The 17,206-nt window shown below is 34.0% G+C and overlaps 1 protein-coding gene across 4 annotated transcripts in view; it reads right to left on the bottom strand.

The window, feature by feature from the left end:
• GRM8 (glutamate metabotropic receptor 8) overlaps nucleotides 1–17,206 on the bottom strand; it is a 505,336-nt gene that overhangs the window by 158,139 nt on the left and 329,991 nt on the right. For all 4 annotated transcript variants that reach the window (XM_087969395.1, XM_087969394.1, XM_087969392.1 and 1 more), the window contains one exon: nucleotides 7,993–8,193. In XM_087969395.1, coding sequence (XP_087825521.1) covers nucleotides 7,993–8,193 — 201 coding nt within the window. The remainder of the gene's footprint in view (nucleotides 1–7,992; nucleotides 8,194–17,206) is intronic.

Here is a 17,206-nt window from a genome sequence, read left to right on the forward strand (position 1 = left end):
CATGATTTTCTCTAAAGAAGTGATTTTTAGATATAATGGAAACGTAACTACATATCCAATTGCTGACCATGATGAATTAAATCAGTCTAATGACAGGTTAATCATGTGTTGTATATGAAATAGGACCTCTTTGGATTTCCTTGAAAAACAGCTGAAGGAAGTCAATTGTACAGAACAGACAGAGTATTATACCTTAAAACTGTATCATAATATATGGTACAATAGTAATTTTCTAACTTATTCATTAAAATACATCATTCACAAGTTGCAGTATTCAACTAATACTGTTTTTTTTATATATATTTTGGGGTTAAATCTGTATACTGTAAACAGATGAAGCCACATTAATTATTGATTGAAATATGTAATATAAAGTTGTGAATGGCTTTTATCTAAAGTCTCAGAAAACCTCTGCAAAACATTTTATAACTACATCTAATGGTCTATTGGTTTTGCTAGTCTACTCTTGGTGAGTATTTTTTTTTTTGGGGGGGGGATATTCCAGGTCTTACATTATATCTACTTAAGGTCCAAAAAAAAAAACAAGGCTATGTTTATGTCTTCATATTTTTGTCTTTTTTTACCTTTATCCAAACAGCTATTTTAATATATATGTGTTTGTTGCATTTTCTTTCCCATTACAACAAAGTTGCATAGTTTAGAATATTAATGGTTAATGTTTTTTATTTAGCATCATCGTTCAGTTAGACAAAGTTCAACAATCTATCATATTGTACTTCCATTGTTTTGTATTTCTGTTTTTTTAAATTATATGTAAAAATGTATATGAGATATTATATTTTCTGTTTCATTAAAATACATTATTGGATTTTGACCATATGACCTAATATTATTGGGCACATATTTGAAAATACCTTTCAGTCTTCAAAATCCAAAATCTCTAGAACAGTGCTAATTAAATGTGCCTTGTCTGCTAATTACAAAGTTCTTCTAATTATTGCTTTAGATAATTATGTCTACCTGAATCTTTTAGAAACTAGGGTTGGTTGTGTTTTTTTTTTTTTTTTGAAAGTTATAGATAGTTTGTCATTATTATGATCTGTCTGAAGAATGGCTTTCATTGGTATATATAATCAGCCAATATTTTTCTTATTACATATGTACTATAGAGGAAAGCACTTCCTATGACTCCATTTCTTTTAAAGGACATTTTGTATTTTTGCCACCTTTTTATTTCAAATTTAAGAATTTAAAACCATACAAATATAGAATAATATGGACTCATAATTTTAATTAACCATCTTGTTTTGAGTATGTAGTGTCAATCCAAAAACAAGGAGTAAATAGTTGACTACTAAAGCTTCGCTGGAATTATTGGATTCAAACACGGCCTTATCCTTATTGGGGGGAGTTAAATCATTTTGCTTTTATTGCTTCTTTGAACCTTCAGTAGTTTTCGAGCATGAAAACATATGCTACATTAATATCAAGGATGGATTAACGAATAGCAAACCTGGATTGATCACAAGGTGGACCATGTTATTTTCAATTCCTCATTTTAATCAATGATTCAAATTGTGTTCATTCCAAAACTTGAAGGTAAGAGAAAGGCAGATCACATCTCTTTGCACAAGCCAAATAAATAAATAACAAGCAAACAAGCAGTTATACTGTATAAGTTATGAAGCTGACTCTTCATTCTAGTCATATGAGTTTTTCAAAAGGCATTGTAGATTAATGCTTGGTTTACCAAAAGATTTAATGTACTTCAGCTTCGACCATGTCTTCTAATTAAGTGCTCAAATTATATACAAAATGAAGGACATAATAAGCAAATAGTCATCAAAACAATATACAATTGCATTCAGTTTAAAATAATTGATATGTTTTTTTCCATACACATGCAACAAAATCTGAATTTGTATTTTTGTGATGTATGTCTCCTAGCCAAGGTTTAACAATGTAGCTCAAGCAACACAATGAGGGATACAAATAGATAAAAGAAGGTTGACTCAACTAATATTAGATAGCAAAAATAGAGAATCTATTTTGGTTTTATTTAAAAGAAGAATATTTTGCTATGTGATGTATTCCATGAAAGCTGATTTGATAATAAATGTATTGGGCTTTATTGCACTTTTTTGTTGAATGCTTTTGTTTAACCCTTTGACTAGTTTGCAAAATATTTCTAGCACCACCGATCCTTCATAAAAAAAATCAGCAGTGCCTTTTGAAAAGGAATTTTAAATTAATTCATGTGTGGCCCAGTTATGCTGTGAATCAGATTATATTTCATTTGAGAACAGAAAACATTCTAACCAAATTTACATCAAGCCTATCTATTGCCTACACAATTCCCTGCATGAAAACTATGTAATTCCAAAATAGAAGTTTCTGATGTACTGTATCTCACTTACTGACAAAGTCCAATACCTGATTTATAATGAAAGAGTCAATTTGTAAATTGGTTAATGTACTGAAATAGAGAGAGGCTGTAAATTTTGGTCCTCCGTTAAGTATGGAAGGTGGTTTAGCATTTGCAGAATTAATGTAACAAATTAATGAACTCTTTATTTATCATTGATATTTATAATATTATCTCAAATCAAAACCAACTTTGGATATCATACAATTAGAACAATACAATATCTTAAAACACCACACATTGCAGATACATTCTGTATATAGACATACGGAAACAGAAAGAACATCCCATAACAGGAGAAAATATATATCACAACCAAAATAATAACATGCAATGAAATAAACCATGAGCTTTTAAAATTCTTTAATGCTTTTCTATTACAACTGAATAAATAGTCTGTGTTTTTAAACATGCTTGTAAATGCTTATAGCTTTTTTCTTCATTTCCTTACTTCACTGGTCATTTTGATATGCCTGCTTGCCTTCCTTCCTTCCTTCCTTCCTTCCTTCCTTCCTTCCTTCCTTCCTTCCTTCCTTCCTTCCTTCCTTCCTTCCTTCCTTCCTTCCTTCCTTCCTTCCTTCCTTTCTTCTTTCCTTCCATCCATCCAAACATTGCTATCAAAAAATCAAGGGGAAAAAAAGAATACTGCACTACCTTCTGCAGAATTATTTTCATAATATTTATTAACCTTAGGATTTGGACAAGTTAAGAATATAACTTGTTGTGTGTAATTAAAATGCCAAATGAAAATTTAGTTCACACACTAGCCATTTTCGGACAAGAAACAATTTATAGACATTTTAGTATGGAGGAATATTATGCAAATAGAATTTCTTCCATGAAATTCCCTTCTAGAAAGGAAACCATAATCACATATTACATAATTTTATCTCCTTCACCACATATCCTTTTATTCCTATTTTCAAATATATAAACTGCAAAATTTGCAATGTTCTGCTCCTCTTGGGAGATCATTACTGACTAGGATAGTCTAAAGTTTGTTTTGATTTATTCAGTATATGTGAAATGGTGCAAAATGATTGCAAAATATCTTTTATCCAACGGACGCACATGGAATTAATAACTATACATTACCAATTTGCATAGAATATTAAGGAATTTTTAAATGTATTTTGCAATTCAGTTATACTGGCAGGTTTACTAAAAGAGCCAGTTTGGTGCAGATTAGGGTATCAGGCTGGAAAATACAAAGCCAGCTGGGTGATCTTGGGATGGTCATTGGCCCTCGGCCCTAGGAAGAAAACAGTGGCAATCCACTTCTAAAATCCACATGAAAACTGAAGAGATTCTTCCAGGCTCACAGGCCAAACTCAGCACACAAACATACAAACACGGACTTACTGGCCTAATAACTTGAAAATGTGCGTTGTAAAAAATTATTTTCAGTTCTGTTTCTAGTTGAATTGAATTACTTCAAATGATTTCTAAAATGATTTTTAAAAAGTAAAAAATAAAAGGGTTAACAAAAGGAAAACAATTGCAAAATGTTCAACAATGAACTATTGGTTCATTATTGCAGTGGCCCCCAACCTTTTTTGTGCTACGGCCTGGTACCGGCATCACAAAATGATCCGCGGCCCAGTACCGGCATCAGCACGCATGACAAGGCAAGGCGAGCCGAGCGACCGGCCAGCCAGCCGTTTCCCGCTTCTCCCCGCCACCTTGAACTCTTCCTTTGTACCTTTTTTATGCTTTTTTGTGCTTTCTTAATCTCCTCCGCCATCGGGACGGCTCTTCGTTTGAAGCCGCCCCCCCCTTCGATGAAACTAAGGCGCTAGGATTCCTTCAGGACCCAAACGCTGCTTTCCAACCAGAAAAGCTCACCCGGAAGCACTTTCTCGTCGAAACAAGATGGCGGCGCCCAGCAAACCGGCGGCCCTGTCGAAAATGATCCACGGACCGGTACCAGTCCGGGGCCCAGTGGTTGGGGACCCCTGCATTATTGTGTTCAATGAGAACTGTTGATTCAAACACCTTCTCCATTTTAGAAAGTTACACTGTAATTTTCAACCATGCATGACATATTTTTTATTTTGGGGGGATAACATTGTTTCAGAGTTAGTGCTGTAGGATTTCTTATTCTATCAGCAATATATATTTTTAAATAAATTACTCTCTCATTTCATAAGCTGAATATCATCTTCACAGAAATGGGTAACACATTTTAGAGCTAATTTTTAGCATTATGGATTTCCAACCACTGTTTTAATTCACTATTTGTATTTTATTATAAACAATGGATATCAGTAATTAGGTAAAGTGAGACATAAATATATTACTATGAGCCACAGTGGCACTGTGATTAGAGTGCAGTACTGCAAGTTATTTTGGCTGGCTGCTGGCTGGCTGCAATTTAGCAGTTCAAATCTCACCAGGTTCAAGGTTGACTCAGCCTTCCATCCTTCCGAGGTGGGTAAAATGAGGACCCAAATTGTTGGGTGCAATATGCTGACTGTGTAAATTGCTTAGAGAGGGCTGTAAAGCTCTATAAAGTGGTATATAAGGTATATTAACCAAACAACAATTAATTACCTTGACAACAATAATTCTATTGATTGAACAAAGACAGGAACAATGAGATGAGGAAAATCTAATTAATTCATGTCGACTCCATATAAACAATTAAGTGAATCCTAGAATTTTACTTGGTTTTATAAAGAACTGTCTTAACAGATTAAACTTATGTCATTTTTAATCAGGTACTTTTCTTGGTAGATATAGTAATGTTGAAGAATTGTAGTAATGACTGGTAGAAGAGGCTGGATAACCACCAGTAAGGACATTTGAAAACTTATTCCTTTACCAATAAGAAGTTGGACTAAAATGGCCGCTTCCAACTCTAAGATTCTATTAGTCTCTGAAGAAGTCAAAAGAAGCTCTATATCCTTTGTAAGAGGCAGCTTGGGTTGAAAACTGTGATTAGAAAGTATGAGTACAAGACAAGAAAATAGTTTGATGTATACTAACCATGCTTATGGTTTAAGAAAACAGGACAGGATTTTAAACATGGCATGATTTCTCTGAGCTCAGAAGCAATGGATACCCAGAGTTACTTAAAATGGAAGTCAAAATTCATCTGCTTGCAGACTCAGCAGGAAAATGAACACAGGTTAAATGAATCTGTTAACTCTAGGTTCATGCATATAACATTATTATAACATTACACATGGGCCAAATCATAAATCAGTCATTTTTTTCTTCCAGAAAGGATAGTCTCTATTCCAGAAAGCAGAAAGAGATGGAGTTGTTAGGAAGTCCTTAAGAGTAAGATTGAAGAAGGTACATAAAATTCAGGGTTTTTTATTATTATTTTTAAGGCAGACAAATAATGTTTTCTCCATGGTTGGAGTAGCAGCTTTTAGCAGTAGAGAGTCAATCAATTCTACAATTGCTTTATTATTTCCACAAGGTGGTGGCTATTCCATCTACATTGGATGCTTAGCCTTGGTACACAAAGTGGTTGGCAGTTTAATCATTTTATTAAAACTCTCTTGATGCAAAAAAAAAAAAAAAGTCTGTCCAAAGGAAGATTTAATAGTTTGTCTGAATTCAGAGAAATACAGTCTGCAGAAAGAAATGCATGCTAAATAACTCATCAACATCTTAGAGATCAGCTATGCTTTATGCTCCCTTCTTTTTGATCAGCATTTGATGGCAGAAAAACAGAAACAAATGCTCCAGGATAGCTGAAACTGTGGAGCTCTGATTTTTCAAACAAAAAACAAACTCAACGTTGCTGAGAAATCCATGTATATTTTATTTTACTTTGTCTTGGTTATTCTTACCAATACTTCCAATCTTGCCAGAATGAAGCTACACTAGACTTTTTTTTTTGTTCCTTTTTCTCTTGTAAAGCCATGTATTTATTAAGCATGTATTTTATTACAAGGGAGAAGAAAGGATTCACACATAGCTGACCAGGGGTGGACTTCAAAAATTTTAGCAACAGGTTCTCTGCCCGGTTGCTGGGTGGGCGTGGCCATGGTAGGCATGGCCTAGTCAGCCTCCTGCACCATGGTGGGGAGGAGTGTTTTTGCCCTCCATAGCAGCTGAGGTTGAAAAAGCAGGAAATAAAGGACAGGTAAGAGCCCAGGTGGGCAGGTGGGCCAAACAGCAGCAAACACAGAACCGGTTCTGTGTCTGCTGCTCTTCAGAGCTACCGGCTCTATAGAACTGGGCAGAACCGGTAGCATCCCACAATACATTCTTGCTGTTATTTTATTTGTTATTTAAGTCTTTCTTTTTGTGGAAATTACAAAAAGAGAAATCAAAGACACATGAGATACTTTTACTACAGCAAATGTTTGGATGTTTGCCTGCTTGTTTGTTTGGCTTCAGGAAAAGCATCTGAAACACACAGTTTCCACTTGGAAGCTAAATTGAAAACAATCTTGTGCTTTTTAAAGGAAGTCTAGCAGCTGAGGTCACTAGAGTATAGTCTAATAGTGCTGCTCTGCCTATAGTTTGCAGGCATTCTGCAAAAAGAATAATATTATACAGATCATCCTGCCTCTCTCCCTTTGAAAAATGTGTAAAATACAATCCAACAGCGGGACAACAATGAATTTTCAGGAAGAAGCAGGTGCTTTGAAAACCTTTTATTTCACCTTCCCCTTTTCGTCTTCATCCTATGACCTATTAAACATTAAACTTTGACTTGGAAACTTCCACTGATCCTGCCAATGGATCACTAATTACATTTTCTCAGCATGGAGATGCCAATAGTACAATATTTTATAGAGTTTGGCTAGAAGTGAGAGAGAATACTCAATAGTATGCATCATTTTATTTTGCTTAATTGCTGAGGTCAAACGTAATTCTTTGTACAGATCAGTAACAATAACTGAGTTACTTAGAGTTACTGTGAATAAGCAACATATGAATACATATCACCTGTTCATGCCTTTTATCCTCTCGAGTAAGCAAGTAAGACTAACTACATAGAAGAAACTAGAAAAAGCCTGCTTATTAGAATTCCTGAATCCTCGAGTCATTACTATCAAACAAGCTGAGATTTTTAAGCTGACAGTAAACCACCTCTACCACCATTCCTTCCTAAATAATTTGAAGTGCTCGTGCAAAGAATGGACTAAAACCAACATTTTATCCATAGTAACCTAGAATAAATCAAGCATGTTAAATGTGTAACAATGAAGTATCATAATGGAAATATTCAGAAAAAGATGATGCTTCTATCAACAATTATAGATCTACCTATGCATATATAGAGACACCATTAAGCTATTTTAAAGACAATTAAAACTAAAGAGTGCATGATCTCTGTCTCTTCTTTAATTAGTATGTTATCCATCAGTTATAGAAGGACTACATAATTTGTTATTAGAGGAGCAATTTTCCATTTGCCTATTTGGCTTGACATAAATTTATGTTTAATATCTACCTTTTGCAGGAAAACATCAACCTTTAACATCAACTTAAAAAGAAGACAAGGTACACTTTCACTGTTTTTTGTTTTTGTTTTGTTTTTGACAAAGAGAGAGAGATAGAGAGGTTTCAATAAAAAGTTTCAAAGTATATTGTGCCAAATGAAAAATCTAACACAGATAAAAATAGTATGAACTTACCATTGAAATTTACTGCCCGGATGTAACTAAGCAACTCTTTGCCATCAACTGTACTCATGCGAGGACAAAGACCAATGTACCCAGGGCAAAGTTCTTTATGCATGTTGTGTAATGCATATGCCATTGAATATACTGCATCAATGACAAACTGAACCTTTCCTTCTTGTTCATAAGAAGAATCTCTTGCAATTCGTTCCAATCCTGTGAAAAAGAAGACAGATGAGGAATCATTTTACTAGACTAGATACTAAGGCAAATCTATGTATTGAATACTTCCTATTGTACAAGAAGGTTGTGAACTCAAAATTAATTACACATCCCTGGCAGATTGAATGCTTCGACACAGTTGATATTCACAATATATTTCAGCAGCTAAATGAGAAGCTGGGGAAAGTGGCAACTTATTTTGGAGACAGAAGAAAAGGAATCCTATGAGCTACTGGGATTAAGCACTTATGGATGGATTCATCACTCATTGTTGTGTAAAACAGTATTTTTTAAAACTTGGCAACTTTAAGATGTTGGAATAGACAAATCTTAGCTGCCAAGTTGCCAAGTTTGAAAAACACTGGTATAAAACAATATACAAATTTAAGTTAGACAGTCTTTCTCAACAGAAAATTTATAGAAAGCTCAAGAATTAGAACAGTATGATAATAAAAAATATATATTAAGTTTTCATTCAAACATTAATTTGGGAAAACAATATTAAATGAAGCAAATCTTAGTTACATTAAATATAACTAAACAAACATTTACACCACCCTTACAAATGCACATGATTATATTCAGGCTGTTGGATGAAAAAAATGCTTCAATTTTTAATCACAAAGAAGTACTTGTTAGAAGATTACCATATTTGCCATCAGTCTTCCAAATTTGTCTTATAAATTAGGTGACAGAAAGAGGAATTATTTTAAGAAACAGAACCTACTCAGGATGCTGCTTCCAAACTCTTTGTTTTCAGCTAAGTAATTCTTGCAGAACAGCTAGCTAATTATATTTAAACTGTTTTTACAGCATTTGTATAATTCAGATTTAATTTAAATGCCTCCCGACTACTTTTATATTCTTCCCATTCATTTCTGTGGTTCATAAACCACTTTGGAAGGAAGGTGTGTTTCAGTCCATTATGTGTATAAAAATAGCAATAGCACTTAGATTTATATACGGCTTTATAGTGCTTTACAGCAGTCTCTAAGTGGTTTACAGAATCAGCATATTGCCCTCAACAATGTGGGTCCTCATTTTACCCACTTCAGAAGGATGGAAGGCTGAGTCAACCTTGAGCCTGGTGAGATTCGATCTGCCAAATTGCAGGCAGCTGGCTGCAGCAGTAGTAGCCTGCAGTACTGCACTCTAACCACTGCGCCACCAAGGAATGGCTTATGGCTCCTAATTCTAAGCCAGTATTGGCTTCAGAGTTGAAGTTTATACATCTAAGAATATATCTAAGAATTGCCAAGTTTCACAAACACTTTAACATTTAAATTAAGGCCTGCATATAGCTCTTTTAAAGATTACCTTAATTGCTCACATATTAAGATTTTTGGATAATTTGGTCAATTTATGATATTAGTTGCTGATATTCTCACACAAAAATTAAATTGGTCATACATAACTGATACAGATTAACATTAAGTACAATTATCAGAGGCCAGAAAAAGGCAATTTAGGAAGACAAATATTTGACACACTTAAGGAGGAGCCATAAGTGTTTATCTCTGAATCATCCTACCTAATCACACATTCTTAATTAACTCTGAAGAGTAACTTCACTCTGAAGAGTGAAGAAGGCTTCAAGCTCTCCTTAGAATTATCTGCTGAAAGGGCTAAGCATAAATGAATTGAAAAAGACTTCCAGAACTGCTTGCTACTCTAAGAAGTCATGTGTTTTACGCTCACCAACCTTACTATTTAGAGTACATTATTCAGCACACAATCAGGGCCTTAAAAGCAGATCTGAGAATAAAGATATAATAAGCCAACAAATGAATAACAGACCTGTAAAAGCGCAAGTATATTTTTTCATCGCATTTGGCAGTAGCAACTCATTTATTTTTCAGATTGATGTTTGCCAGATAAATATCTCTAAACAGCCACCCATACTTTCTGGGTCCAGATCAGAGGTAGTATTCAGCAGTTTCTGACCAGTTCTGGAGAACCAGTAGCAGAAATTTTGAGTAGTTCGGAGAACTGGCAAATACCATCTCTGACTGGCCCCACACCATCTATTCTCTGCCTCCCAAGTCCCAGCTGATTGGCTGTGTCTTCTTTTGTTGCCCTGCACAGGAGAATGGAGCTGGAAAGCAGGTTAGTGAGGTGGGGAGGGAATGGGATTTTGCAGTATCCATCCTCCAGGAGTTGGGTAATAGAGATTTTACAGTATTCTTCCTAAATCCTATCCTTATCAAAGGGCTTTGATAAACCCATTGCATTCAAACTTCTCAAATTAGGTACATAGAAAAGAGAGGAAGTGAATCAGCAACATTATGGGCAATTACATTTCCATAGGCCCCTTCCATTTTTCTATATACACTAAAATCTAGATATGACTAAACACCGTAAATATTCCATCCATTTTTGTACATTAGACCTCCATTTTCAATGTTATCTTTAAATGTTTTTATTTAATAGATACACAATACTCAGAAGAAAAATCATGTTTGTTGTTTATCATTACAAAAAACATAGGGAATATAATGTTCCACTCTAATACTTCCTGGGTAAATACTCCTCTTTTAGTCATAAACATGCATCTTGTAAATCTAAAGCTTCAACACATTTGTAACAGAAAATCAATCAGAGCTATTTCCCAATGTCATCAGTAAACCCTTCAAAGCAAAGCAAAAATGAAGTTATCTGCATGGAAGTAGAAATACAAGAGGGACAAGGATTGTCAGAAGGAGATCAGATATAGCTTTAGGTTTTTTTTAAATTAACCTTGACCCTGGATATAATATATAATATTATAATGTAATATGAGCCTGGATTTAATATATAATATTAAATCGGAGCATAGCTTCTAAAAGTTTTACCTATCCCCTTTTAAAGTTTTGCTGATCTATATTTTCTTCTGTTTAATCAAGCAACATACTGCATTTTTGTGTTATGTGCATTCTCTGGGAAGCAGAGAATATTGAGCAATAAATTATGCTAATGAGCTCAGGACATCACGTGTCTATAAGCAGAATATAAAAACTGAACAACACAGGAGCAATTCCGTATAGAAAGAAAAATAGGCAAAAGGAAGTAGGACAGATGATATTGGAGGTTTTAAAGGAGAGGAAATCAGGCAGAAAAATATTTTTTTAAATGCATCCATATGGAAGAGGCAGCTGAGACGCACCTTGCAAGATTACAGACTGCTCCCTTCTTAAATCTTTCTTCCTAGCCAAGTGATACAGGGTGAAGTTAATACAAAAGAATTATAGAAATCACACTCTGGATGCTTTCTCACATTGTTTAATTGAACCATCTATACTGCTTGATACATCGTCAGATCAAGTTCTTGTGCCCAAAATGTTACTTTTGCCATAATTTAGGTTTGTATTTTTAACAGTAAGAAACTGACTTTACATGTGGTTTTAATGTCCAAATCTAGTCTACAGGCCTAAAATTTTCTTATGATCTCTTAGATTTGACCCCTTTAAAGCTTTTTTTCTTTTTTTCAAAATCAGCAAGTCATGATAGTGTTGCCAGTTGTTGGGACTCTTAAAAAAATCTTAAAATTTATGTCTTGTTTGATTTAAGCATGAATGGCCATTTTATAAAGGGCCAATATAGTTTCCATGTGGTTTCATTGACAAAAATGTGGAAATGATTGGCTTTTACCCAGGGGTAGGATTCAACTGGTGTTACTACCGGTTCAGTGACTATGTTTTGCGCGCAGGTGTAAAAAATCCTGAAGCTGTATCTCCTGGACAGCTGAAAAGTGCTGCGCGCAGGTGCACAGCATTTGAAAGGTCTCTTTTTTCCTGCTTTTTCAACCTCAGCTGTGCTGCGCAAAGCAGCTGAGGTTGAAAAAGCAGGAAATAAAAGACAGGTAAGAGCCCAGGTGGGCAGGTGGGCCAAACAGCAGCAAACACAGAATCAGTTCAGTGTCTGCTGCTCTTCAGAGCTACCGGCTCTATAGAACTGGGCAGAACCGGTAGCATCCCACCGTGCCTTTACCTTCATCCCATTCCTTGGTGAATTTCATTTTAGTACTAACCAGGTCTGACCCTGCTTAGATTGGATTCAAAATACATTCAATCCAGCCAGTATTAATTAAAGTGATATAAAGCCCTAGATTAAATATTGAATTAAATGACTATGAATTGTTAGCTCTGGAAATGTATATGATACAAAACTGGAAAGACTTCCATTTTCTGGAAGCAAAGTACTAAAAAATAATACTTAAAGTAACTGAAATTAAATTTCTTGACAAACATATACAAACTGAACGTTGTAGAAATATACAAAAACATGATATGAATCTCTAATGATATCTAATTAAGGTAAAAGTATATTAAGTCTACTTCTCTAGGATTACTTTCAGTCAAATTTAGAACTCATTATTCAAAGGTCTAGTTCTTGACTATACAATTAATAAATAGCTAACCTCTTTATTTATAGCATAATCTTTTATTTTTTGAATCCCTTGCAGTACTCATAAATCATATTGCAATATCAATTAAAAACATACTTATTAATTAACACAATATGTCCTTCTCTAATTATAGAATGATTACAATAATGAGGTTGGGCTTCCTCCCTCCTAAGAAAAGCTGAAAGATTTACACTTTCTTGAAGATACTATCATTCCTCTTTCTAAATGTTTACAAGAATAAAAGCTGCTGAAAATATTATCTATCTAGTTGTTTCAAGAACCTAAAATAATATAATTTAACTGGATGACAGTGACACATCAACCTAATTGGTTGTAAAATTTAATTATAGCTGTACTTTTCAAAATAAATGTTATAAATAAATATAGCTATAAAATGACGCATATTGTAAAAGCCATAAATACAAGTCAACCCAGCTACAAAAAATGTCTTTTATGTCAGTCTATTTATTAAATATATTTATGTCTTATGTCTTAATTTATTAAATATATTTGTGCTGAACTCAGGAAACCAAATTCTATCTTTCCTAATTTAAAGTAAGCCACTAGGTCCAGATATGCTAGTCCTTAGTTCACTTGTACTTATATATCTTGCATTTTCTATAGCCATTGTCAAGACATTTGGCTTGAGATAAAATTAATGCCTTGAAAGATTATAAAGGAGTAAACATTTAATTTCTCAGTGGAAATTTCTTACTGGAAACTGTTTGATACATTGAAATACATATCAGCTAACCCCAAAGGATTTTGATTGATTGGCTAGTCCAAAACCTTGGTAGGAAAAATATATAATCCTTGTCTTCTTCATTTTTTTGTTACTTTCTATTTTTTACTAGCCCCCTGGAGCATGAAAATCTTGTAAAAAACCATGATTGTTAAATGAAACTACATAATCCATATGCCAAGATATCCCAAGTGTCCTCATATCCATTTCCATTTCTAAGATACACACTCCATCAAAATAAACAATTCTGTGACTGATGAACTTTAGTCTTTCCAGTTTTGTTTCATATACATTTCCAGAGCTAACAAATCATAGCCATTTAATTCAATATATAATCTAGGGCTTTATATCACTTTAATTAATACTGGCTGGATTGAATCATGGAACAACATTTTATAACATACTAGTTAAGACACTTAGCATTGGCACTCCACAAGGTTGTGTCCTTAGTCCACTACTGTTCTCCATCTATTCATCTGATTGCACAAATAAACATCCCAACAATAGGATAATGAAATTTGCAGATGATACTACGCTTGTAGGACTTATTTCTGGGGATGATGAGTCTGCATATCGGGATGAGGTGCTACAGCTATCCCGCTGGTGCAAGAATAATAATCTTCTATTTAATATTAAGAAGACCAAGGAGGTTATAGTGGACTATAGGAAAAAAAGAGCAGACATTCAGCCACTGTATATAGAGGGAGTTCGTGTGGAACAGGTGGTTGAATGTAAGTTTCTCGGGACCATCATTACAAATGACCTGACTTGGAGCGCAAACACCGCTGCTTTAATTAAGAAGGCACAACAACGGTTGTATTTACTAAGGATTCTTAGGAAACAGCAACTGGCTGAGAGTCTACTGACTGCCTTCTATCGGAGTTCAATTGAGAGTATATTATCCTACTGTCTCTGTATATGGTTCTCGAGCTGCACAGTGGCAGAGAAAAAGGCAATTCAGAGGGTGATCAAGACGGCCCAAAACATCATTGGCTGCTCACTCCCCTCTTTGGAAGAACTGTATAGGAATAGATGTAAGAGGAAGATACTTAATATTTTGAATGACTCCTCTCATCCGGGACATCAGCTCTTTGAACTATTACCATCGAGAAGGAGATTTAGGGTATTAAGAACAAGGACGACCAGATTTAAGAACAGTTTTTATCCAAGTGCAGTTTTGAGTTTGAATGCAGGGTCATAAGATTTTTGTGGAATTTAAATGGCTGAGAGTAATGGGGTATTTACATTTTTAAATTGCATAGAGATTATTGTATGGTTGGTTGTGTTTAGTTCAATTTTTTTCTTTTAGTGGTGTTTGTCCAGTTTTACTTTGTGGAAGAGCACCTCATTTCGTTGCACCCGCTAGCGAGTGTAATGACAAATAAATTCTTATGTCTTATGTCTTATCATTCCTGCAGAAAAATCACGTTTATTTAAAGCTAAAGCTACAAACTATCTGACAGTAATTATACTTTGAAGTAAGAAAATGGAATTGGATTTTATAGCCATCAAGTGTTTGGCAAAATGTAAACTTTTGTGATGGTGAGAAATGTTGGCAATAGTTATTCCACTTTCTCTGAAGAGTTCTATTATAAAGGGATTATAATAGTCTGAACAGTTTTTTAAAAATAAGACACCACCATGACTATTTAAAGCTAGAGATGTTGACATGTACAGACCTACAGAGAAATTAAATGCAAGCATCCAAATCTTAACCCAAAATTGAAATGTACCAGTTGGAAAATGGAATATAATAGGAAGATTAATGCATGTGTTCCAATAAGTGATGGATAAAAAGATAAAGGTGTGTGAAAGAAAATGTATCATTTTAGAAGGAGCCTTCCTTATTCACATAATTTTAGTTGAAATCCCAAGGACATAATTCTGTTTATGGTCATCCCTCTTTTCTCACATCTTTTCTCAACTTTCTTTCTAAATATAACCAATTAAGGTGAAAAATATGGAGCAGCTGAACAATTTGATTTTAGTCACAGCACCAAGCAGAACTTTCCTTTTGAAAATACAAGAATCTAATGAATTCATGAATCATCTGGTGTTGTTTTTAAAAGAAAGAAGTTCATGTAGACACTTTGTCATTGTTCTTCGTCTCTAATTTCTTCAGACATAACTCCCATTCTCATTTATCATCAACCAATTTCATGTGATTATCTCAATAGGATGACAGTGCAGTATCATACATATCTACTGTAGTCAAGAATAGACAAGAAACATGCTTAGAAACATATTACCACCAGCCAAATTAGAAAAAGATTTTAACTGTATGACAAAATGTGTCCTTTTCTGAATGTTATTATGTTTTTTGGACTCAAAAATCTAGTAAGCTAGTTTTGAAGAAATGACTTTTTTCTTTTTAGAAAAAAAGTGTTAGGCGTAGGTAAGTAATAGTTCATAATCTCTAATGAATGAATGCAAATAATGGACTATATCTAAACTGCAATTCTGAAGAAAGATTGTGTCTTGATATATGTGTGCACACATGTAAATACAAATGTAAATACAGTACTACGCCTTCAACCAAAATAAATATAATAATTCACACATTTTGGTTTAATTTGTCAATATTCTCTTTTCAGCCATAGTATTTCAAAATAATGTGTCATATCTCTGATTCAATGTTCTTCTGCAATAATATGAAAGCAACAAGTAAAGTATGATTTAATGCAGTGATGGGAGGAATTTATAGGAACTTGCCTTAAAAAGTAGGGAAATATACTGGAAAAAAATGAATAGGGAAGAAAAGGAAGATCAAGAAAGTTGAAAGAATATAAGCTAATGATAGAATGTAAAAGATGGAATTTCTGGAATTTCCATTCAAGTTTGTAAAACTTCCTCAACTTTACAAAGAGGCCTAGCTTTAAAAGACTTTGCTTCACTGACGGACAATTGAGCCATTTCCTGAAAAAATGATACCATCTCAGAAGCAAAACAATAATACAAAGGGCTCACACCACAGAGAATATAGTAAAATTATTTGGGAAAAGAGGAATAATTTGCACGATGAAATAGAGTACATTAAGGATCCCACAAAAAGCATTTCAGAGGATGAATATGGCTTAAAGGAAAATCACCTTTTCCCAAGTTATGCAGCTGACCTTGCATAGCTGCTTAAAACGGTTGGAGATAAATGCTACTTTCAGGTATACTCCAAAGAAACTTTTTTGAATCAAATCTGAAAGAATAATATAGAGGCACAATGAATCATATTAGATTTAAGACCACCTTTCTTTGGCGCCTTCCAAATTCATCAATCAACTCCATAAACTGTAGGTGATGTGATATGGAGAGATTTGGCGTCATGTGATATGAAAAGATTTGAAATTTATAAATTAAGAATTTCTGAAATTCTTTTTGAAGTGTCTAAAATACAAAAAAATCTTCACCATGTGATGTTCACGGTCAGGCATAAAAGCTTCTACTTTAACTATACTATCATATTTAAAGGGAAGGAAATGTCAGATTGGTAGAGGGGACAATGTTTTACCTTTGATCAAGAAACAGACATAAGAAGCTGACAGACAGTACTGCTTAGGTAATGAGGAGTGAGTCATATAAGGGCAATAAAATTTAAATCAGCCATGAGAAAAATTAATATTTTTCCTCTCAATTATGATAGAACAATAGCAACATCTGTGGTCTTCATATATATACCTTGCGTATATACACATCATATATACACAAGGATACACTGCTGTGTGCTTATTTTTAAATAATGGATGTAAAAGCAGGATTAGCTATCTTGTTCTTATATGTACAAATCAGGAAGATAGAATCCATGTAGTCTGCAAATTTAAGATGTCTCTTTATCACCCTCACACATGCATATATTGGTATGGCTATTTTTTTATTATGGCTGGTCACAC

Source organism: Notechis scutatus, chromosome 6, assembly GCF_049901735.1.
Source record: "Notechis scutatus isolate UNSWTSFEM ecotype Mainland chromosome 6, rNotScu1.2, whole genome shotgun sequence".
Taxonomy (NCBI): domain Eukaryota; kingdom Metazoa; phylum Chordata; class Lepidosauria; order Squamata; family Elapidae; genus Notechis; species Notechis scutatus.